We start from the raw sequence: 24,336 nt of genomic DNA, 5'->3' as shown, positions 1-24,336 counted from the left end.
AGACAACCTCCCCCCCCCCCCCCCCCCCCAACTGGAAGTTCGGCCATCCCCAAAATTTCAAAGGACGTCAGAAGTTTTTGAAGTAGGCTCATACCAGAAATGTAGTAACGCGACAGCGATAAGGAGCTGGTGTCGCAGAAAAGCCGTTGTCATCGGCGTCGGGCCGTGAGCGAAAAATCCTCATCCTCCTCGCAATGTACCCCACTGCCCCAACAGATAGCGCGCGACGGCAGCGCCTCCCACTCGTCTCGTTCGGCCGCAGTGGGGCCGTGCGGGTACGCAAGAATCACGCGGTGAGCGGCGAACAACGCAACGCACATACCAAAGCGCGTTCAACACGAAGCTTGCGGCTTGCTGCCCGTTCGTTCGGCGCGGAAGCTACGCTGGCGTTCGTGGCATCGGGTTCGTCGAGAACGATGTGCCGACGAACTACGACTGCAACTTGAGTCCCGCGTGTTTTGGCAAGGCGCCTGGTAGCGCTTCTACGTGGTTTGCCGCTCCGCGCTTCGGTTTTACCGTGCGTAGCAGAGCGATTTGTCTAACGGGCAAGGCGTCGCGCCGAACGGGCGATGGCGTTCCGTGGACTCCCTGACAGTGCTGCAGCACGCTGTCGCATTCCACTCTTAAAGACGAAGCTTAAGCGTCCTCCATTTTTTCAACTGAATTAGTGGGTGGATTAAAGTGGATTAATAGGTCTGGTTAGTACAATCCCATACGATGATCCAGTTGAAGGTACTCCAACACTCTTGAAGGTGATGACTGATTCATTTCATATAAATGCAATGGAACCGGTTCCAACCGGAGTTTTGGCTGCAAAATTGCATGGAGACCACTACACGCTCATTGTAGACACCACAGTAGGTAATTTTAATGCCATCGCATTTTCTTCGTTAAGAATGTGGTCAAGGAGGTCCTCAAGATTTTCGTTTTGTTGCGCCCTACACGCGCGTGTCCGCGGTCTGGTGAAGCCCCGCGCACCGTGCTTCTACGCGACAAGGCTATCACTTAGACGCAAGCTGCGCGGGGCGTCACCAGATCGCGGACGCTTGTGCTCGAGTATGTGCGGTCAGTGGCGTAGTAAAAGAGCTGCGCGCCCAGTTGAAAGCTTGCTGCTCCGCTCACTGGGCTGTGCGTACGGCGATAAGTGCAGGTTAACTGTAAATCGAGCTTTGACCTTGACTATGCAGAACCGTTTGACTGGCATCTGTCGCGTGTGGAGCTCAAGTACGCCCACGTACGAGTTTCCTCATTTGGGAGCAGGTGTTTAGGCGACGAAATGAATATGAAAAAAATCCACGCACGCTGACGAGGAAACTCGACGAACGAGCGTACAGTGCCTGGACGCGTGTCACGTTGACCAGCCGCCGTGCTTTTGCCCTGAAATCCCAGACGGAAGGCGCAAAGCCCCTTTCCGATGCGTGGAAGAAGCATTATGGTTTCACCTCGTTTCCCTCCCTTTCAACGGTCCCGTCGACAACACGCGTCCCCATATGCAGAGTAGCTAACCGGATACAGCCCAGCCTGGCGTCTTAGCCTTGTTTTACTCACTCGCTCTCTTCCGGTGGTGGCAGGGCGGCAGGTAACGTGAGCGGCGTTTTCATTCGCTTCCCGGAAGCCTCTGCCGAGCGAAAGCGTTGTGGGGCTTCAACGCTGTGATGCGTATTCTACTCCGCGTAGGCAGTCGGCTTCCTCGCCAGTTTCGCAGTACAAGCGGCACCTAGGATTCAGAGGCGTTAAAGGCGCACTCGAGCTGACGCGTTCTGGTTAGTTATCGCTGCGCACGTGTAAAAAAAAAAACAGCGACCAGCGAGAGAAAACTTTTGAACTTAGAACGCCGGCCGCCGCGGATGAGAACACGCTAAAGCTGCGTTGGCCTTCTTCCATCGGCTTATTGATGTTCCCTCGTGACGCTTCCTGTGCAAAACGCTATTCAGAGCGGCAGTTATTGAGCGTTCAGTGTTGCGCGCAGTTTTACTTCGGCGACAGAATATGTTGTGTTAAACGTGCGCTTCTCGTGGAAGAGGCGCTGTATTAATGTGCGGCCTGATTGCGTCCTCGCGTGCTCGCAAGGTAGCGCGAAGGGGCGCTTTCGCCTCGATTTTTCCTCAACCGCTGACATTTCGATGCAGTGACCCCTCGGCAGTTCAAAATTCGCAGCTTTTATTGAATCGATGTCAGGGGCCGGTGATGAGCGCAGGAGCGCAGCTGGCGCTTTCGCGCGATGCACGAAGCGTTCACGCCAACGCAATGAAAATAAACGCTTAGACGGACCGTTGCATTTGTGATGTAACACAATGCTGCGTACCGCAACACGCATTGGCGTACGGCACATTTCTCACTAGGTCAGTTTGGGCTACTTAAACGAAGAAACTTGCGTGTAGTAGGGTAGTACGGTGCAAAAAGTAAAACTGTGGCAAGAGATGCTATATGACACCTATGTGCGGGAGTAGGTAGTGAGTTCATGCCCTGAAGTGAACGAAAAAGAGCAAGCGATGAAGGGCCAGGTGGGCCACCACGGCCGCGATTTGCCGAAGAATCGTATATGCCAACACAAGCTTTTGCGAAACCATGAAAACGTTCACCGTAGCGAACGTCTGAACAGCTTCAATTCTATTTTTACTGCTAGTGCGGTACCAGTGGCACTCGGCGAAAATATGGGCGTCATCTGTGTGAAGTCTCTGGAAGTGGAGACCACCCACCACCAATTCGCCTACCACCACACTGTACGAGGTCTCCACCCGTTAGAAGTACACGCAGCATTAGAAGGAAAAAGCGATGGCAAAATCGAATTCAAAGAAGCAAAGGGAAAGCCACCTACTCTCTAGAAGCACCACCCTACAGCCGCCACCGCACCTCACGCACCACCAGCTTCTACCCACCTCCCTACCCGACACCCGTCCACAACCCTCTAGAAGCTCCACCGGCAACCCACCTAGCCACTGTCCGACCTCTGCCCACCTTGGCCATCCATAAAAATTTCGACGCGTGATGAAGCTTCGGGTTAGATTAAAAGTATTCCTTAGAGTAAAAGCATCAAAGTAATCAGCGACGGTCGATCGAACTGCTATCGCAGCTGAGTGATTCCACGAGAAATCAAACTGCCTAAATATTTTTTTTAAATTTTATCGATTAATTTGTATTTTATACCTACATTATTCTTCAGCCCAACAGGTACTTTCATTCCGTGAAGAAGCGAACATTTCAGGAAAAAAAATTGTAAACGACGTTGCTGCACAGGCAGCGTTTTTACGCACAGCTCAATTTCGCAAATTTGCGATGACGTAAGAATCGAGATATGAAAGCCATGAGGGATATATTTTGCGTGCCAATAGCACAGGTGAAAAAGAATACGTCAGGCTTATTTATGTCATTGTGAGGAAGATGTTGCTTACTAGAAAATGTTTCGAAAACGACAAAAGTCTCAAATACGGTAATTTTCAAGAAAAATATATAAAGCACATCTTCAAAATTGCACAATAGATAAGCATCGAGGTGCTAAAACAGTGAGCGTACTTTCACTGTTATATAATATAGGGAAGTGAAGAGGTATTGGCCTAAATCTGGTATTTTTCAATATAGTGTTGTGTTCCAAAAATCAAAGGAAAGAAAATTCCATCTCCAATTTTTCTTAAAACTCCTGAAACGTCTCTAGAAGGAAAGGAAAAGGATAACAAATAACATATTGCATTATTTTGCTCCCAACAATGTTATCCAAGCTGAAACTTGTAGCGTTCTTGAGCATCAGCAGGAGCTCCTAAATGAAGGGACGGGAGCAGCTAACACGCCCTTCGCTACTCTAAACTTTCCGCAAGTCCCAAGACTGAGACCTTTTCCATCAAGAGAGTGAGCATGCCTAATTAGCCTAATTACTTTCTGTGGACAAAAAACGATCTGTGCCGTAAGCAGGATTCTGTTACGCCCCTACCCCCGAGTGTAGGTAACAGAGAGAGATAGCTCTTTAATGAAAAACAGATTTTAGCTGGCGTCAATATTCGCTAAAAAGTGGGAGTGCAGCCCGTAGGAATACATGTAAACAAAACTCTCAATGTAATTTTCTGACTGCACAGTGCACCTATGAGGCTGTCTTTAATTAAAAAGTGGACTACATTGTAGAAAGGAACGTGGAACTGTACAATGTCATTTCAAAGCCAATGTTTTTTTTTAAAGCATCACAATGTGTGCTTGTCAGAGACGTTTTACAAATCCACCTTCTGTACTGTAGGCTCTTATCGTCTTTTATTAATGAATAATGACCTCATTTACTCATTTTGGAGTCTCTGTGACATGCAGAAACTTAAAGAAAATTGTATATAAGTTGAGGGAAAGCCTACCTCACCCCAGCTTAACCAATCCAGCATATAATCAGCATAACCAATCAAAATAAATGAACAAGGGCTTAGAACGGCACCAGAATGTTCTTTTTTTTAAAAAATCAAGCACGAATTAGAAAAAAAAATCAGGCACGGTATGCCTGTAGTGGAACGACAAAGCGAGTGCCTAATGACACGCATGGCTTCATAGATGCAATGCGAAGAAAATTACATTCAAAACTTTTCTTTTCATGCATTCCTATGGGCCGCACTCCTATTTGTTACCCGCACACGGGGATAGGTGTTTGCCCACAAAAAGAAATTAGGTATGCTCCCTCTCTCTCTCTTGATGAAAAAGGTCGCACTCTCGTGATTCGGGGAAAATTTAGAGCAGCAGAGGGCGTGTTTGCTGATTCCGTCGCTCCATTTAGGCGCTCCGGTTGATGCTCAAGAAGCTACAAGTTTGAGCTTGGATAACATTGTTGGAAGCAAAATAATGTAACCTGTTCTTTCGTATTCTTTTTCGCCTCCTTCCAGAGACTTATTTCAGGAGTTTTAAGAAAAAATGGAGAGGAGGTTTTCTTTCCTATGATTTTTTTAAAACACTACTATATTGAAAATGCAAGATTTAGAGCAATGCTTCCATTCCTCACATATTCTTTCTCGCCTGTACTCTAGTCACGCAGAATATAGCCATCATGGCTTTCATATCTCGATTCTTACGTTATTGCAAAGTTGCGAAGTTGAGCGGTGCGTGAAAGCGATGCCTCTCTTATGACGTGGTTTACAGTTTTTCTCCTGAAATATTAGTATCTTCACAAATTTAAATTCAGTGTTGGCCTACTGAATAATGTGTGCACAGTATATTGTCAGGGACTAGAAGACGACAAAGTGGGCAGTTGCGCGGCACGGAGCGTCCGCGGTAGGCCCACCGCCATTAAATCATTCCATCTGTCATGTAGTCCTGTCTTCATCGGCTTGCCGTCACGTAACATTTGGTGTGAGGTGCGGGTCATTGATCTCCATCCTGATCCTGTAGCTTCGGCGTCCTGCGTGTGCTGACGTCATCGGTCAAGTGTTCCTGTCCGCACCGACCGGCAGTGCCCCAGCCCACCAGACCAGAACCGACCACGCCATTCACCCCAGCCCCGTCCCCCACCCGATCAAAAGACAGGACGACGTCATGACGACGCCGCCGCAACTGGAACCTATGACCCCACCGACCCTAGAAGCCGCCAACATATTCGAACACAGCCCCTGCCCATTCCGTTCGGTGTGTTCATGGGCCTTGTCGGCTCAAGGTGGCCTAGCTACGGCCCGGAAGCTTCCTGGACCAGCGCTCATCTGATCATCATCTGTTCATCACTTTCATCGTGACGGCAAGCCCTGCATCTTCTTCTCTTCTGTGTTCCTCCCTCCTGTCACGCCCATCGCCACGCACTGCGTTTCATCTTCACTGTCGCTCTTCTAGTTCGCGCGGTCGGGACGATCGCTCGGCAGCCCCGGGTAGTGTCACGGGCTAGAAGACGACAAAGTGGGCAGTGGCGCGGCACGAAGCGCTCGCGCTACGCCCGCCGCCATTAAATAACTACATCGCCATCTGTCATGTAGTCCTCTCTTCACCGGCTTGCCATCATGTAACAATATAAAATAATCAAAAATGTAAAAAATTGGAAGATATTTCGCAGTTTTATCTCTCGTGGAATCACCCAGCATTCTCGCATCAGGCTTAATTATTGTCCTTTCAATGTTCTTTAAACATCTATGTTTCCATTCTTTTTTTTCTCATGCAGACATTTGAAATAAGGAAGGGCTCTCCGCGCGTCTTTGCGTATCAGTATAACGATGATCACGTTTGCTATGTTAGCGAAAACCGGTGTTTAACAAAAAGTGATATTGCTTAGCTGATGTCTTTCACTCAAGTTTGAATACTTGAGAACTGTACTGGGAAATATATTCAGGTCTACGAACACCTGCAGGGGCGATTCGATGGCTGCGGCATTCAGGTCTCACAGGCGTTCGCGGCTCGATCCCAGCCGCGGAGGCCTCATTTTTGTGTCGGAAAATTCTGAAAACGCTTGTGTGGCGAGATTGTGGTGCACGTTTAAGAAACCCAGGTGGTCCAAACTTATCGGGAGCCCTCCATTGCAGCGTCCCTAACAGCCGTTGCCAGGGATTTGGCGCGTATAAATCTGAGTTTTTTTTGTTATGATTATAGAGGCCATGAACAATTTACGAGTAGTAGACCATCTTGAGGCTGCCGTTAAAATGAGGCTGTTTTGGTTTTTGAAAAAAATTTGCCCCACTTGACTCTCTTGCTTTTTGCTATCTTTTTCAGTCTTCAGCTCTAAATTTTGGACGAACTCGGGTGCGAATGAATTGTCTGCGGACTGCTCTCAGTTGATGCACTCTCGTTCTGTTCACAGCACAAAAAGCGGTCGCTGTTCCTTAAGCTCTTCGAGCGAGCGCAACCAAAGGCTGTTAGAGAAGAGGTCGGCTCCATAATTTGCGTGCGGCACTTGACGAAGCAGGCTTCGTCATTTTTTAACGAAAGAGCGTCTGTTTTGAAGGAAATACAAGAACGAATGCCGCTCCTGTCATAGCGGAACTTATGAACAGACGCGTGTCAGTCCTATGCTATAACCACGCACTCGCGAGTGGACGGTGGCCTCAAACGAAACTTCTTACTAGACTGGTTGACACAAGTTGACGATGCAGGGAGCCTTCGCTCCGTTGTGTTTGCCTTTACTCCTGTAGTGAGCCTTATTTCATGCATATGAAATATGGCACACCGTCTGTGACCGGCTAGTGAGAGAAGACCCTTGGCTGTATTCCCTTTGAGCTCCTGGCGACAGGCTGAAAGCCTGACTGATACCGTTCTTCTTATGCGACAGACATGCTTAAAACATAGGGACTACGAGAACGCAAGCTGGTAGTAGGAATCCTTAGGTTGGCTTACTATAGTCGCTGGCGACACATTTTTGATTTGACGCGAGCCTATCAGGTGAAGAATTGGGGGCTCATACATGTGCAGGAATAATTATGTGCGACCGACCGCTTTTGCCCGGCGAACCCTGACGGAGATGAGTAGTCGAGGTGGCGATGCTGTATATGGGCCGGGCCGCAGTCAAAGCTTCTGTTGCTTGTGGGTTCCGCGCAAATGGCAGGAAAGGTTTTTACTCCTTTTTATGCTGTCATTTGCGACAGAGTAGAGTTGTACGCAGAAACTGAACATCAATTGATTCTAGTTTCTTTTTTCTTCCCATACTGGCAGGCGTCCGTATACGATAGCAACGCATCGTCTGCCCCGAGTTCATCACTAGAGTGTCTATCGGCCGACAAGTTACAATTCCATTGGCAAAGCTCATGAAACTTGTGGGCTTATTTATAGATAAATACATGACACTGCTCTTTTCAACTCTTTTTCAACCAAATAAGAGGCGTGGTTCTAAAATAAACTGCAACGTTTCTAGGAATGATGAGTGGTCTGCAGTTTAGTCCTGACATAAATACAAAAATAGTTCTTTTTAATCATTCTTAAAGATAAGCTGTTCTCTCCTGGGTACCTGATAAGTTTAAATTCCTGGTGTTCTTCCAACCGCGCTGCCATCTAATACCACTCTTGCACAGAGCAGGGATATTTTTCAGAGTAACAAGGGACCTACATGCTGAGACTACAATGAAAGGAACGAAGTCACTTCCAAATAAGCATATCATGTCTTGTATATTTTGCATGCAGTGCGGCACTCGAAATCGCGATGGGTATCGGTTGAATTGGTCAAACTGTGTGGCCACATCTGGGCGCTAAGTACTGAAAGTGAATGCTGGCCTTCCCGCACCACGCACAGGATGAAACGCTTGTCTTGGTGGCGTGGCTTCTAAGCCTCTTACACTGCGGCCCTCGGGAGTACTCTTGTGCGTGTCAGGGAGCAACCAGCTTCGCTCGATTCCCCTACGCTGCTCGTCGTCACACGTGGCGTTGCTTCTCGCAGAGCCCGCAGCGTGGCCGTTGAAGGCCCGGGGTGCGCCATGACTGGCCCCACCACCGGCAGGCCGGGCGGCGGCCGTCGCGGCTCGGCGCCACTGCCCGTCCAGCGGAGGGCGTCGCTGTCGCCCCAGCCGCCGGGCGTGTCGGCGCCCACGTCGCTGGGGCCGTCGCCCAAACAGTCACCCAGGCCCTCGGTCGAAGGCTCGCCCAAGGAGTCACCGCCGTCGGCCGAGCAGGACGGCCCGCCTTCGCCGGGGGGCGCGTCTCCCGCTCAGTCGACCACCTCGGCGCTGGCCACGCCGCAGGATCCCGCCGCCGCTGCCGAGCACAAGGTGAGCAGCAGCTCCACCTCTCGCGGCCGCCACTGCTAACAGAGGGCGCTCGCTCCGACCCCGCACGGAGCGGACTAGGCTACAACCTATCTTTTTTCAAGCAAGGGGAATGGATTAAACAGACATTACCGGGACTAATATACGCGCCGATATAGTGATAATGGCTGACAACAAGGAAGACCTGCAGAAGTTGTTAGACATATGCAGTACAGAGGGAGATAGATTAGGCTTCAAGTATAGTAAGGAAAAATCTGCAGTCATGATATTTAATGAAAAGGGCGGCGAGCATAGAATACAGGAGTTCGTGCTAAAAGTAGTGAATGAGTACAAGTATCTTGGGGTGTGGATAAATAACAGTGCTGAGTATCTGACAGAGCATGAAAAATATGTAATGAATAAAGCTAGTAGGAATGTACCTGTCATGAAAAATAGGGCACTGTGGAATTACAATAGGTATGAGGTGGTAAAAGGGATCTGGAAAGGGGTGATGGTCCCTAGCCTCACCTTCGGTAATGCGGTCCTGTGTATGAGGCCAGATGTTCAAGCAAGGCTGGAAATTAGGCAACGGGGAGTAGGGAGGTTAGCTTTGGGAGCACATGGCAATACACCAAATCAGGGGGTAAAGGGTGATATGGGATGGGCTTCTTTCGAGAGCAGAGAGGCTAGCAGTAAGATAGCATTTGAGGAACGATTGAGAAAAATGGAGGAAAAGCAGTGGGCTAGGAAAGTTTTCAGATACCTGTATATAAAGAATGTTGACACAAAATGGAGAAAACGAACTAGAAAAATGACAAGCAAATATCTGGACAGCAGTAAGGGGGCAAATCAGCAATTATCGGTTAAGAAAAAGGTTAAAGAAACAGAGAGAGCTCTGTGGAAAACAGGGATGCTGACGAAATCGGCACTGGGAACATACCGGACCTTTAAACAGGAAATTGTCAAAGAAAATATCTATGATAATTGTAGGGGAAGCTCTTTGTTGTTTCAGGCCAGGACTAGAGTTTTGCGGACTAAGACGTATAGAATCAGGTACCATGAGATAGACACTTTGTTCATTGCGGGCGGAGCGAAGGAGGAAACGGTTGAACACTTGATACTTTTCTGTAAAGGGCTTCACCCTACAGTGGAAAGCAGCGGGGCTGACTTACCCAAGGCATTGGGGTTTAGGGATAGTGAAGGGAAAGTGGATTTTAAGAGGTTAGAGTAACCAAGCGAAGGTTATCTGATTGGTGGCTAAAAGCAAGACAGGAGTAAATTTTCACAAGACATGACTAGGTGGCTTGAGCCACCGCCCGATTTAAAGGGTTCAGCCGTATCCATCCATCCATCCATCCATCCATCCATCCATCCATCCATCCATCCATCCATCCATCCATCCATCCATCCATCCATCCATCCATCCATCCATCCATCCATCCATCCATCCATCCGTCCATCCATCCGTCCGTCCGTCCATCCATCCATCCGTCCGTCCGTCCGTCCGTCCGTCCGTTTGTCCATCCATCCATCCATCCATCCATCCATCCATCCATCCATCCATCCATCCATCCATCCATCCATCCATCCATCCATCCATCCATCCATCCATCCATCCATCCATCCACGGGAGCGCCAGGCGCTCTGCTGTCACTCGCCACCCTGCAGTTGTGCCAGAGCGTTTTATTTTCGCGGTGGTAGTGAGGCATACGTTTTACCTAGTGAAGAATGATACCTATATTTTGTAGAGAGAGGTACACTGGGCTACCAGTCGAGCATTTCGCGGTACATGCTAGAAGCCACTTGTGCGCATGCGCCGTTACCATGGCAACCGGAGAGGAGCAGCAAGTGTGGCGTGCGCTTCGCCGCGGCCGCGCGCCCGCTCCACCGTCGGAACGAAGCGCGCTGCGCGCTTCGTCGCCGCCTTGCCGCACGCCGCTCTATCACCCCAACCGCGCGTCTCATGCGCAGCATTGCGCATAAAAGGCGGAGATGTAATGGGCGTCTACATCACAATGTTTGACATGGATGCAGAGAAGAATCCATGTACTGCCTGGACACAGGGTCCATATCATCGTTCACTTTTCTATTTCATTAGATCAGCCCACCTTTCTTCATTTATTTAAGCATCTTACTCATCTCTTATTTCATAATTTTTATGCCCTGAGGCAATAAACATCGCTTGAAAAAAAAAGTCCAGACGCTGCTAAACGGCGGTATACACAAGAGAAGATTAACTCTTCCGATCCTGAGGTTGTCGCCTGCCACTTGGTTGCTCAACAAAGAGAGTATGATCGTAAGAAGGCGAAGAGAGCAACGGAGACGCCCGAACAGAGAGAGGAACGGCTTTCCAAACGGAGATGCCAGACTGCCGAGCGTAAGAGACGGCGCATATAGCCGCCGAGATGGAGCCTATGTCTGTCATTGCTAAACATACGGTGACCACAACAAGCTCAGCCAAGGAAACGTACCTCTCGCTACGTATGTCCTGTCATAGCCGAGTTAAGCCACTGCCAATTTTTAGTGTTCATATACCCATGTCTTGAATAGATATTTTGGCTACCAACGCCTACGAACGACCAGTAGACAAAAATCAACTCAGTAGACTATAACTAGGACCTAGAGTTTTCGGTTGAAACCGAAAAGAAAAATTTTATAAATGTATGCCGTATTAATTTTTCGAAGTTCGTTTTTAACTCAAACAGGTCAGTATCCGTCCGATGCAGCCAAAGCTACCGGGCTGCTGAATACGAGTAACTAATGGTCAGAAGAGAAAGCAAAGTGCGAAATCCAGAATTACGTTGAGACAGTGGCATCGTTAGATTACGTAGTGCGTTCGTATGTTTCAAGGCATTGTTCCCCTACTTTGTACAAACGCGAGGTGGAGACCGAGAGGCTCCACTGCCTTGTCAAGCTTCGTTTACTAGCGGAAGGCGTTCTGCTCACAGATTGTCATGACCTTACCAGGGCCGTTATTTGGTTAAGGACTTCTCGCACGGCATTTGAAGGCATTGCCAACGTTCGTCACTAATAAGCCACCGCCAACTCGAAGCCAATGCATAAGCGTCACAAAAAAGGGACAAGTTCTGGCTTCAACGACCCTTCAAGGAGCTTTGTAAATAATTGTGTGCTTTGCGAAGTCGCAGCTTTTTTTCTCAGAGTGCCTACCTAGCATTAGCTTCTTTACCTCAGGCGAATTTAGCATCTTTCCTATTGTGAACCGGGTTCCTTTATATGCCAGCTAGCGAACGCAGTAAATAATATTTCTCAAAACATTGAGCTTGGTAGCACGACTTCCCCCATTTTCTTGCAGCCGAGTTTTGCCGCTAGTACTTACGTACTTAAGGGGCGGCAGTGGTTAGGTGGGCGGATGAGATTAGGAAGTTTGCAGACATAGGGTGGGCGCAGTTGGCAAAGGACAGGGTTAACTGGAGAAACATGGGAGAGGCCTGTGCCCTGCAGTGGGTGTAGTCACGCTGATGACGAGACTTACGTAACTTTTTTTCTTTTTTGCTGAATTTCATGCTTCATGTGCATTTTCCAAAAAGGTAATGATTCCCCGGTGCCTGGGCTGCTGATTACAAAAACCCTGGTATTATAATTGTACAGTCCCGAACTGTTTTGACAGTTTTTAACTAATTTAGTTTATTATATAATCAACTAAAGAATCTAAAATAAAATAAATAATTGTCTTTTCTGCTTACTGGGTATGCTATTTAGGCGGAAAAATATTTATTTTGGGTCAAAATTATGCACGGTCCCCTGAAATGGCTAATGCTTTCGACAACCTTATAACTGACAGCTCGTTCTTTACATAAATCATTAAAGAGTTCGCTAATTGCTTTCAATCATGTACTGAAAGATAAAACACCAAAGGCAAGTGACTGGAATGCGCCACAGACAGCAGCAGTTCATTAGATTCGCGTGCAGCATTCCATGTGCTCTAAAACTTGACCATATTCAACCCGGGTAACCTGCGTATGCCATACTTCACCCATGCATCACGGATAGTTTATCGTCGTAACTGTCCGATTTGTGATTACTTTAGCGCTGTGGCTATTTTTACTTTTACCTTGACCAAGCATACATATGCTAATATTGTTCCGCGGTTAGTTCAGCAGCAGAAACGATGGGCCGTACACAGAAGAAACACCAGAAACCAACACTAGCACTAGCTGATGCAGCGCCCTTGTCGTGGTCTACTGTCCAGAGACAAACTTCCTCTTCGCTTCGCGCCTTGTGTACCGTAACACTACCCCGCGAAGCGAAGAGAAAGTTGGTCTGTCGCTGGACAGTAGACGACGACAAGGACTATCCTGAGGTCGACGTGTCGGAGCTCCTGCAAATTGTTTCCTCGATGCACTCTGCTGCTCCGGGATCTGACGGGATTACTGTGGGCATGTTAAAGATTTTAGCGCACGACTTTCCAACTCACCTTCTAGATATTGTAAATGCGTCATTGGAAACCTCTTGGATTCCTCACAGTTGGAAAATTGCGAAAATAATTTTACTTTTAAAAAATGCAGACAATGGATTTCAATTAGACAATATTCGGCCGATTGCTTTAACCTCAAATTTAGTAAAGCTAATAGAAAGAGTAGTACACAGTCGCCTCACAAAGCATGTTCATCATATTAACGGCCTCAGCCCCGCACAGATTGGCTTTCGTCGCGGTTGTTCCATATGGTCCGCGCATGTGGATCTCGAGAGCCGAATACGACTCTCAATGCGCCAGAGAGAAGTTTCGGCCTTGGTGACGCTTGACGTTGCAAAGGCCTATGACAGCGTGGAGCACACAGTCCTCATTAACAAGCTTGCTCAACTACAACCACCGCATTACCTCTACGCCTGGATTTGTGAATTTCTAAAAGATAGATTTTTCTTCTGTACAGACGGATCTTTTTGTTCTAATACCTATGGTCAATCAAGAGGTGTGCCGCAAGGCTCTGTTCTTTCTCCGCTGCTTTTCAACATATTAGTTCGGGACATCCCCATTCATCCTAACGTTACAGTTTATGTATACGCAGATGATATAGCTTTTTTCGCATCAGCAAATGATATTCATGTGCTCTACGGGTATTTGCAGGCATATCTGAATGCTCTTGAAGTCTGGTTGGACCAAATCAATTTATCACTTAATGTCAGCAAATGCGGCGTGCTGGTATTTCCACCCGACGCTCCTATGTACATCTCGCTAGCCTACCGCTCCACTCCAATTCCGCAGGTGGAGTCGGTTAAATACCTAGGTGTTACTTATGACCAAAATTTGGACTGGCGACACCATATTAAGAATAATGTTATTAAAGGGGAACGTGCACTGGGCCGTTTGACCCGAGTTGGCAATAAAAAGTTTGGCATGCGTCGTGACACGCTACTGTTGCTCTATAAGGCTTATATGAGACCGATTCTGGAATTTGGTTGCCCCTTGTTCTCTGGTAGCGCGAACTACAAGCTGCAGCCATTAGCCTTACTGGAAAGACGTGCCCTACGGCTATGCCTCGGGCTCCCAAAATCAGCGTCCAACGCTGTCCTTTATCTGGAAGCGCGTATCCCCAACCTCTATTCCCGCTTCCAACTTCTAACAGTGCGTACTTTCCTCAAGTCTTTTGACCCGGCCCCAGGCGTTAGTGTTCCAATTTTTGTATCCCAACCACACCTTTTTTTGACTAATCACTGGCCACGTTATCAGCTTCCGCAAGTTAGGTTCACGCAGAATCTGTTAGCTCCGCTTCAGGTTGATCTGATCTCCTTGCAACGAGTTGCTGACACGCAGGCTGATCCCGTCTTCTATTACGACTTTATTTTCCCGTCCCATGCGAAGCATATGCCCGCACATACCCTAAATGGTCTTCTTTCTGAACACCTACAGAATTTTCCACATCATACTGTTCTCTCCACTGATGCCTCCGGCAGCTGTGAGAAGGCGGCGATTGGCATATATTCGCAGGATCTAGATTGGAGCTACTCCGTTCGTATCCCTGATTATACTCCTATATTCTTCGCAGAGTTTTTGGCCATTGGTTTGGCTCTTCTCAAAATTCCCAGACATGTCGCACGGGTTCTTATTCTCACAGACTGCCTTTCAGTTATTGTCTCTCTCCAAAATTCGGAAAAATCTTTCTTGACTCGTTCACTTAGGTTTTTTGTTCCGAGCACAGTGCGCGAGATCCGTTTGGTCTGGGTACCTGGGCATTCAGGCGTCTATTTTAACGAGGTGGCTGATTTATTGGCAAGGTCAGCTCTCAGCGCACCTGTAATATATCCCGTCCCTCACCTCATTCTGTTAGCAGCTTCACGTTTCCAGCGGTTCCAACATATTTCAGCCACTTTGAGTGATCCGTTGCTGAATACCGTGGACTTTCAACACCTAAAGTACCCATGGAATATCCGGTGGTGTAAGTCAAGGCTTTGTGAAGTGTCCATGACGCTCCTGCGATGTAGAATCCCTCACTTAAACTTGTACTTATGCAGGTGCGGGTTCGCTGCGACAAACATTTGTGTATCATGTGGGCAAGTTGAATCAATCGATCATTTTCTCCTCTCTTGCCGGCGGTTCGCGGTTCAGAGAAAGCAATATCTGGAGGTTCCTCTTTCGAGACTTGGACTGCCTCTGTCTCTTACAGTTCTTCTATCGTTCGGTGCGAGTGCCAAGGGATTCCCGTTAAGCAGTGTATGCGGCTACCTTCACGATTACATAAGTGCAACTAATCGATTATCCTGTTAGCTATACACAAAATTCTTTCGCATGTCCAAAAAGGCTAGATTGATTCTATTCCGGATGACTCATACCTCTTGAATTCATTTTATTTTTCCCAATTTTTTTTTCTTGATTCAGTCTTCTGACGTTTCCTTCCCCGCGCAAATGCTTCATTGGCATTCTACCCTATACCTTGGCCAATCCCCCCACGTGGGTATGTGCCATATTACTTGAGGAGAAGAAGAAGAAGAAGAAGAAGTTTCGGTTTTTGGTGTATCTGCTGTGTACGGCCCATCGTTCCTGCTGCTAAATTAACCCCGTGAAATTTCGTGGAGGTTGTGCTGGGTACTACACCACGTCCTGGACCTCCGCAGCGGTCGTCACATTGAATCCATCGCTATGCCGTCCAACGCACCTCCGGCCACAGCGTCAACCCCAGCGCCGACCGTTGTCGTGGCACAGCCTCGCGACCCGGGCACCTTTTGTGGCACCGATGACGTCGGTGTTGAAGACTGGCTAGCCATGTATGAGCGTGTGAGTAAGCACTACCGCTGGGACGCGGCCCTCATGCTTGCTAACGTGATCTTCTTGGCGCGCACGGCGCGCGTGTGGTTATAGACGCATGAGGACGACTTTACCTCTTGGGACTCGTGTAAAGAGAAGCTCCGCGAGTTATTTGGCAAGCCAATTGGACGCAAACCGGGCGCTAAAGAAAACCTTGCCACTCGAGCTCAGTCGTCCACCGAGTCTTACATCTCTTACATCGAGGATGCCCTCACATTTGGCGTAAAGTAGACAGCGCCATGTCAGAGACCGACAAGGTCGGCCACATACTCAAGGGGATCGCTGACGACGTTTTTAACCTGCTCCTCTGCAAAGACTGCGCGACGGTCGACTCTTTCCTCCAGGTATGCCGGCAGTTTGAGCAAGCCAGACACCGCCGCAGTGCTCCCCGTTTCGACCGCCTTCCGAACACGGCGGCAACATCTTCCTGCGAAGACTTGCCAACACTGCAACAGCCGTCCCATCCTGCCAATTTAACCCGAATTGTACGGAGAGAACTGGAGGCTATGACTCCCATCACCTTCGCCCCTCAGCCGCCTGACGCTACGATTGCTCTTATCGATGCCGTTGTTCGCCAGGAGTTCGCGAACGTGCGTCTCAATTCTGGCTTGCCCTCTGCGTCGCCCTGTACACCAACCACCGCTCCATTGATTGCTACGGCTTCACCGACTCCGGCCATTCCGCCGCATTATCGCTACCGGAATCCCGCGGACGACCGGCCTATCTGTTTCACCTGCTCGCGTGTCGGCCACTTTTCCCGCCACTGCCACAGCCGTTGGTATTCCCCACCTCGCCGTAGTTATAATTATGATCGCCATATGGACTGCGGACCTAGCTCTAACTATGATCGTCGTGCCGACAACGGACCTCGTTCTGATTACGATCGTAGTGCCGATTACGGCCCGCGCCAGATGTCTTCCCGTCCTGAGTTCTCACACGCCAACGACACTCCGGCCCTGCGCAGGTACAGCCGCTCGCCTTCACCTCAGGCCGTCGCTCCCGTTCGCCACAACTTCAACGCCCGGCCACTCCGCACTTACCGCCCTTACCTGGCTTTCATTCGAAAAACTAACCAATGCAGCTCCCGGAGGTGACGCTGCATTGACGACCAATCCTCTCCTGACCCCCGCTCCTCGCCGCAACCTTCTCGATATCTGTGCGGACGGTGCACCACTTACGGCTCTGGTTGACACTGGCGCTCAAATTTCTATCTTGAGCTCCTCCTTTCGTCGTCGTCTGAGGAAAGTTGTGACACCCGCCATTTCCCCAGCCGTTCGTGTTGCCGACAGCAGTGCTGCTGCCGTCGTTGGAATGTGCACTGCGCGTGTTTTCATTGCCGGTCGTACTACAGCTGTCCTGTTCACTGTGCTCGACCACTGCCCCCATGATGTGAACCTCGGCATCGATTTTTTAACAACCCACGCGGCGCTAATTGATTGCTGCAATGGCCTTGTTCGTTTGGACCTGCCGCTCTGTTCTGAAAGCGCCGATTCCAAGCCGCCCCGCTTACGTGCCGCTGAATTTACTCGCCTGCCGCGCGATTCTGCAGTCGTTCCAATGTTCCCGGTTCCCCTCGTTCCTGATGGTGCCTACGTCACTCACTCAATCAAGGACGTTGTCCTTCAGCCAAACTTCATCCTTCCACACACCGTACTGACCGTCATCGGTAACTGCACCTAACTTCCGATTCTAAACTTCAGCCTCTCTACTCAAGTTTTACCCTGTGGAATCGCACTCGCTATTTCCTTTGGCCGAATGCACAGTTTCTGTTCTCGCAGCTGAGCCTCAGACTGGTCTCCCTAACCCCTGCTCGGCAGCTTCACGTCCGGACCTTGTTTCTGCAATAATCGCAGCGGATTTGCCACCTGACCACGCCAGCGCGCTCTCCACCCTGTTAGTTTCCTACAGTGACGTCATAGATTTTTGAAATCGTCCTCTCAGCCAAACTACTGTCGTGACCCATCACATAAATGCGGGTGATGCCAGCCCCATACAGAGAAGGCCCTATCGTGTCTCCCTTCCTGAGCGCCATGTCATCCAGACGGAGGTGGACAAGATGCTGGCTAACAATATTATCGAACCTTCTATCAGTCCGTGGGCGTCCCCGGTGGTGTTGGTCAAAAAGTAAAATGGCAGTTGGCGCTTCTGTGTCGACTATCGCCGTCTTAATCACATAACAAAGAAAGACGTCTATCCTCTTCCGAGAATTGATGACGCCCTCGACTGCCTACACGGTGCCAGCTATTTCTCTTCTATTGATCTCCGCTCAGGCTACTGGCAAATTGCAGTTGACGAACGGGATCGTGAGAGGACAGTCTTTGTCCCCACCGATGGCCTGTACCAATTCAGCCATGCCTTTCGGACTCTGCAACGCTCCTGCCACCTTCGAGCGTATGATGGACTCGCTCCTGCGTGGCTTCAAATGGACGACGTGCTTGTGCTACCTGGATGACGTTGTCGTTTTCTCCCCAACTTTCGAAAGCCACCTACACCGTCTTTCTACTATCCTTGCCGTCTTCCGCCGCGCCGGTCGCCAGCTCAACTCCAAGAGGTGCAGCTTCGGTCAGCGCCAAATTAAGGTCTCCGGCCACTTGGTCGATGCTTCTGGTGTCAAGCCCGACCCTGACAAAGTTCGTGCCCTTCGCGAGTTCCCCACCCCCGCTCCTCAAGCGATGTGCGCAGTTTCCTCGGGCTCTGCTCGTATTTCCGCCGGTTTATCCCGAACTTCGCCGACACGGCCCGTCCCCTTACCTTTCTCTTGAAGAAAGATGTGCCTTTCTCCTGGGGACTTGACCAAGCTCGCGCTTTCACCGCACTTGTTGTGGTCCTCACTGCTCCACCTGTGCTGGTCCAGTTCAACCCTTCTGCGCCTACGGAACTTCGCACCGACGCAGTGGCCATGGTATTGGGGCCATCCTTGCGCAGCGCCAGCGCGATTACTATCGTGTCATTGCCTACGCCAGCCGCCTGCTGTCTCCCTCTGAACGCAACTATCCAATCACTGAGCGGGAGTGTCTTGCCCTTGTTTGGGCGTTAACAAAATTCCGCCCTTATTTGTTTGGGCGGCACTTCTGCCTGGTTACGGACCACCATGCTTTGTGTTGGCTCTCCTCTCTTAAAGACCCCACAGGCCGACTGGGTCGCTTGGCTTTGCGCTTGCAGGAATACACATTTACTGTTGTCTACAAGTCCGACCAGTTGCACCAAGACGCCGACTGTTTGTCCCGCCATCCTGTCGATCCTCCTGATTCCCACAGCCATGATACCGACGTTTGTGTTTGTCCATCTCGGACTTTTTGCACATCGGCGACGAGCAGCGCCATGATCCATCTCTGCGTCCTATAATCGACCGCCTCCGAAGCGTCCCTTCCGATCCTGACCTGAGCCTGTTCGTGCTGCATCACGATATTCTGTACCGTCGCAATATGCACCCTGATGGCGCCAAAGTTTTGCTCGTCGTCTCGACGAATCTCCGCTGCACAGTCCTTGCCCAGCTTCATGACGCTCCTACTGCAGGGCACCTCGGCGTGTCCTGCACATGAGACAGCCTGCGCCGGCGGTTCTTCTGGCCTGGCCTTTACCGCTCTGTCCGCGGTTACGTTGCTGCCTGCGATCAATGTCAGCGCCGGAAAACGCCCCCTCTCCCGCCTAGTGGCCCGCTTCAGCCCATAAACATTCCGACTGACCCATTTTTCCATGTTGGTCTCTATTTGCTCGGGCCTTATCCCACATCAACTTCCGGGAACAAGTGGACCACCATTGCGACCGATTACACTACCCGGTACGCTATCACGCGCGCTATCCCGATCAGCTGTGCCTCCGATGTCGCCGACTTTCTTCTCCATGACGCCGTCTTGCTTCACGGCGCTCCTCGTCATCTGCTTACAGATCGAAGCCCCTGCTTTCTTTCTAAAGTGGTTCACGACCTTCTCCGCTCCTGCTCCACCTGTCACAAGTTCACGAAGGCCTACCATCCCCAAACGAATGGTCTTACTGAGCGCCTTAACCACACCCTGACGGACATGCTGTCCATGTATGTCTCCGACCACCATCGTGACTGGGACGTCAGTTTACCCTTCGTGACGTTCGCCTACAATTCCCCATGCCATGATACCACCGGACACTCCCCCTTCTACCTGCCCTTCGACCGCGACCCGTTGCTACCCTTTGAGAGCTTACTGCCTTCTGACCCTTCTGCTAGCAGTTATGCTTGTGACGCCATTGCCCGTGCTGACGCCGCCCGCCAAATCGCTAGGGATCGTCTCCACGCTTCTCAGACCGCTCAAAAACTTCGTTACGACCTTCATGATCGTGACGTCCACTACCCTCCCGGCTCCCTGGTCTTCCTCTGGCTCCCTGCACGCCGTGTGGGACTGTGTGAAAAGCTCCTTCCTCGTTACGTCTGTCCTTACCGCGTCTTGAGGCAACTGAGCGATGTTACCTACGAACTCACGCTGCTGCACCCCCACTCTCCTTCCGAGGCCCCCTCCACACAATTTGTGTTTGTGCACGTCGCCCGTCTTAAACCCTACCACTTGCACCCAACCCCCTAAGGCGCCCCGGGACTGTGCCTTCTCCCGTGGGAGGTGGGGTGGGGGGTTGGGGGGGGGGGGGGGTATTGTTACGGTACACAGGCGCGAAGCGAAGAGGAAGTTGGCCTGTCGCTGGACAGTAGACGACGACAAGGACGCTGAAGCTAGTGCTAGTGCTGGCTTCTGGTGTTTCTTCTGTTTACGGCACATTGTTCCTGCTGCTGAACTAACCGCGTAACAATATATTCCAAGAGCATTTTTACACAAGAGCAAGAACAACTTACATCAAACTTCAGTACAAATCAGTAAAAACAAAGAGGGTCAAGTGCCCTTAATGCAAGTTCGCATTCCTTCACCTTGTATGCCCGGCTATCGTTGTATCTGTTAAGGAAGCCACCACGGTATCTTGCTGCTGGTCTTGCGAATACTACGAAAAGGCGTGGGCGCTGATAGCCAGCGGCACAGTATTTGGAAGTACAAGAATTTCTTTTATTCTTATTTTTTTTAGTTGTCATACCCAATATAATTTTTGTTTCCTGAATTGTATGTTGGCCAATCACGATTCCGCAACAACTTCGATGCTGTGGCTTGAAGAATTGAGAAGCCATTCATGTTTCTCTAATGGCAATATGAGTAGTCTCCTGTGGATGGCAACCAGTTTCACAAAGCGGTTCGTGCGCGAATTCGGTTCTTCCACTAACAAATCATAACACACAGTAAGGCGACAGCTATCGCAAAGACCAATCAGAACCAGATCTTTCGTACGAAAAGAACAAATATTCCGGCCATGTCACGGCAAGTGAATCGCGTGCAGTGATGCTGTTCGGTCTCATGTCACAGAGCATGCCGCTACACTATTTTTACCTGAGGCTCATGTATATCGCTGACTTCTTATCTCAGTCTATATTTGCCTGTCAGTTGACAACAGTGGAAGCTCGCCAGTTTCCTGGAACAAATCCTTTCGAAGCACACTGTAGCCTCGTATACATGATTCCGACGTTGCGGGTCGAGTCGGGCGCGCAAATGTCGGGTTGAAGCAGTCCGACACGACCGCATTTATTTGAACCCGCTTTATGTCGGGCAGGGACCGCCGCTACCCCTAGCGTCGAGCAAGCAATACAATCACGTACGCTAGAAGAGGAGCAGTAACGGCCAGGCGAAAAGTGCTCTTTCCCGTGTCCGGCTGTTGCTGTTCGCCCGTTCACGTGCGCGCTCCCCTCAAAACCGGCCGTGGCTCGCTTTGATTTCCAATGGTGTCTCCGCTGCTGTGTTGAACTTCATGTTATGCTTACATCAGCTCTATTTCGTGGCGCTTTTGTTGTCATGGATGGGTCTGCACAATATGGTTCTTGCCGTGGCGCTGTACCGTCAAAACGTTCGCTTCCGGCGCTTCCGAAGGCCCACGTCAGAGCGGTCTCGTTCGAGACTCAGCGCCGACTGGTCCGATCATGAAGTAGCCGTCATGTTTGGTTAGTAGTGTTCTGCTCCAACAGTACCTAAAATCTACGAATACGTTATTTGAGAGGTCACACTAGGACGACTATATCAATGCTTACAAGCGTAAGTTCTTCCAGCAGGTACGCAGCTGCTCCCAGCTGAATTGTAGCCCATCGCGCGCATCTCACGTTCCATTTCTTTAAATACGCCCTGTTCCCTCTGATGCTTGCAGTCCAGTGCTTCATTGAAGATTTTGTTTCTGTAAAAGCCAAGAAAGATTGGCTTGAATCATTGCTCCACTCCACACAGCGTGCGCGCGCTCGTAGTCGTACTTACCACCATTTTGCCACCTAACGTGACCAGAAACAGGTTACCTCTGATTTCCTGCGCAGCGCCAACCACACTATAGAGGAGACAGGAGAGGAGGTGCTTGCCCCACACGGCAGCGTATACACCATTTTATTGAAGGCATGCATGCATTGGGCGTCATCAGACATTTCCGTTTCCGCTGGTCCATTGTTGCCAGTCTCGAGGGGGCTGTGCAGTCGCGCGATTAATGCATTGCGGAGCAGACTTTTTCTTGACACTTTCGCCATTTTATCAAGTTTTATTTCTTTATCAATGCTGCCCTCGCTTGCAAGGTGGCCGGGACAGCACTACGGGATCGAGAACTACACAAATAATCCAAGAAATCTGAAGTCGCATTGCCCAAGTTACAATGCCGTTGCGACATGTTTATTCTAAACTGTTTTCTCGCCGACCTGGTATTAAATGGCAGGTAGACGTCTTGAGTAAACGGGAAACTCTTAGTACCAGTAACGAACTCTTGGATATGTTCAACCCATTTCGTGGATGGCGGGTGCACGGAAGAAAGTGCGGTACCGGTGTTGACACTGGGATACGAGCGCACGGCAAGTGATTTTTCTACTTTTATCGTTGTTTAACAAACTGTTTTCGTTACCGTTAAATTACTGAGACCACGCCGTAACAGCAACGATAAATGTGTCCTGGTTATCAGTGGTGTGATCGCAGGGCCGCATCAAGACTTTAACGCATAGTGGGCAGGTCCGCAAACTGCAAATTTCTGGTCACTCCTTGACGTTATCAGCCAATTTGACGATTTTCAGCGGATGTGTATATGATGAGCCATTGTAAATAGTAATTGAAGAATTATGGTGGCATAGTGAATATAGCAATAACTTTCTCTACAAGACAACGCATGCAACACCTCAGCACTAGTGATTGTACCCACAGAACACTGAAACGTTCGTAGCCTGACTTCGGTACAAAATCTCAATGCTCCTGTCTCATAAGTGTTCGTTAAATGGGAGACCTTCTCCTGGTTCCGCTCAGCGTGATCACCGACTTCGATCAGGAAGAGAAAAAATGCCCGTCAGCGCATTCAGTAACCTGATATGGACGGGACAAATCAGCATTCCAGGGCCACAGTATAGCCCCGGAGGTAAAAGGCACGACGTATGATTTTACGTCCACCGGAACAGGGCGGGAAACCTCAAACAGTAAACGATACGACTGTGACTTGACCTGCTTAACTTCAAATTATTTCATGCGATATGAGATAGCTCACCTTTAGGTCGTGACAGGCACCATCGGAAGATATGCACATGAAACAGGCCGTACTGCGCGGTGATTAGTGTGTGATGCAGGTGTAATGCGGTGAGCCGTATATAGTACACCTGCTTCGCGCGATCAGTAGCTGCGCCTGCGGTTCCTTCGCTGTACGCTTGTGTGCACAGTTGCAAATACAGTTACAGTTACAATTCATCTCGGTAGTTAGCGAATCTAGGACCATCGGCGTCGCTCTGGCCGCCACCGCTGCTTACAACCGCATCCGCCCTGCAGCCCTAATGACCTCTTACTCGGATTGTGCGGTTTGTTGCCCCATTTAAACAAAACGAGCCGTATTCTCAGTTCGGAAACGCTGCGAAACACCAGGCTGCCGGGAAGCGTTCACAAGCACCGTGTGGTAGCTGCGGCATCACCTCCGTACACGCAGCACAAGATGGCACCGGTTCTCGCTTTTAGGCTTGGCTCATACGGGGCGCCACCAGCAAAGTAGGATGGCGGCGATCAGGCATCGGAACTAAAACCGTCTATGCATGCTCCTTCCAGCAGGGTCGGGTCGAGTCAGCCCACCCCCTGCAGTCGGGCTGTCCCAGCCCCACTTGACGATTGCTTAGTTCGATACCCCAGCGTATACATGAGCCCGACAGCGGGTTTTCAGCCAGACAGCCTGCTCGACCCGACTTTTGTCGGGCTCATGTCAACCGCCAGTGTAGTTAGCTGGATAATTACTTTCGATAGGCCGGGGTTGCAAACACTGTTTAGTCTAAGGGTGGATTAAGAAAAAACGAGATTCTCAGCATGGGGTTGAAAAAATTGGAAACCTGTGATTTGTTCAACAATGGATATCATCAACCTTCAGAGGAAGGACATAGGCTTATCAACATTCTGTAAATTACGGCACCCTTCAACAATT

At 49.7% G+C, this 24,336-nt stretch overlaps 1 protein-coding gene across 9 annotated transcripts in view; it reads left to right on the top strand.

Annotated features, from left to right (window-relative positions):
• cac (calcium voltage-gated channel subunit cacophony) overlaps positions 1 to 24,336 on the top strand; it is a 530,251-nt gene that overhangs the window by 182,987 nt on the left and 322,928 nt on the right. For all 9 annotated transcript variants that reach the window (XM_077648390.1, XM_077648387.1, XM_077648389.1 and 6 more), the window contains exon 2: positions 8,303 to 8,630. In XM_077648390.1, coding sequence (XP_077504516.1) covers positions 8,340 to 8,630 — 291 coding nt within the window. In that variant the 5' untranslated portion in view covers positions 8,303 to 8,339. The remainder of the gene's footprint in view (positions 1 to 8,302; positions 8,631 to 24,336) is intronic.

This window comes from Amblyomma americanum, chromosome 1 (assembly GCF_052857255.1).
Source record: "Amblyomma americanum isolate KBUSLIRL-KWMA chromosome 1, ASM5285725v1, whole genome shotgun sequence".
NCBI lineage: Eukaryota > Metazoa > Arthropoda > Arachnida > Ixodida > Ixodidae > Amblyomma > Amblyomma americanum.
The sequence above is the reverse complement of the archived record's forward strand: the minus strand, read 5'-3'. Positions and strand labels throughout refer to the sequence as shown.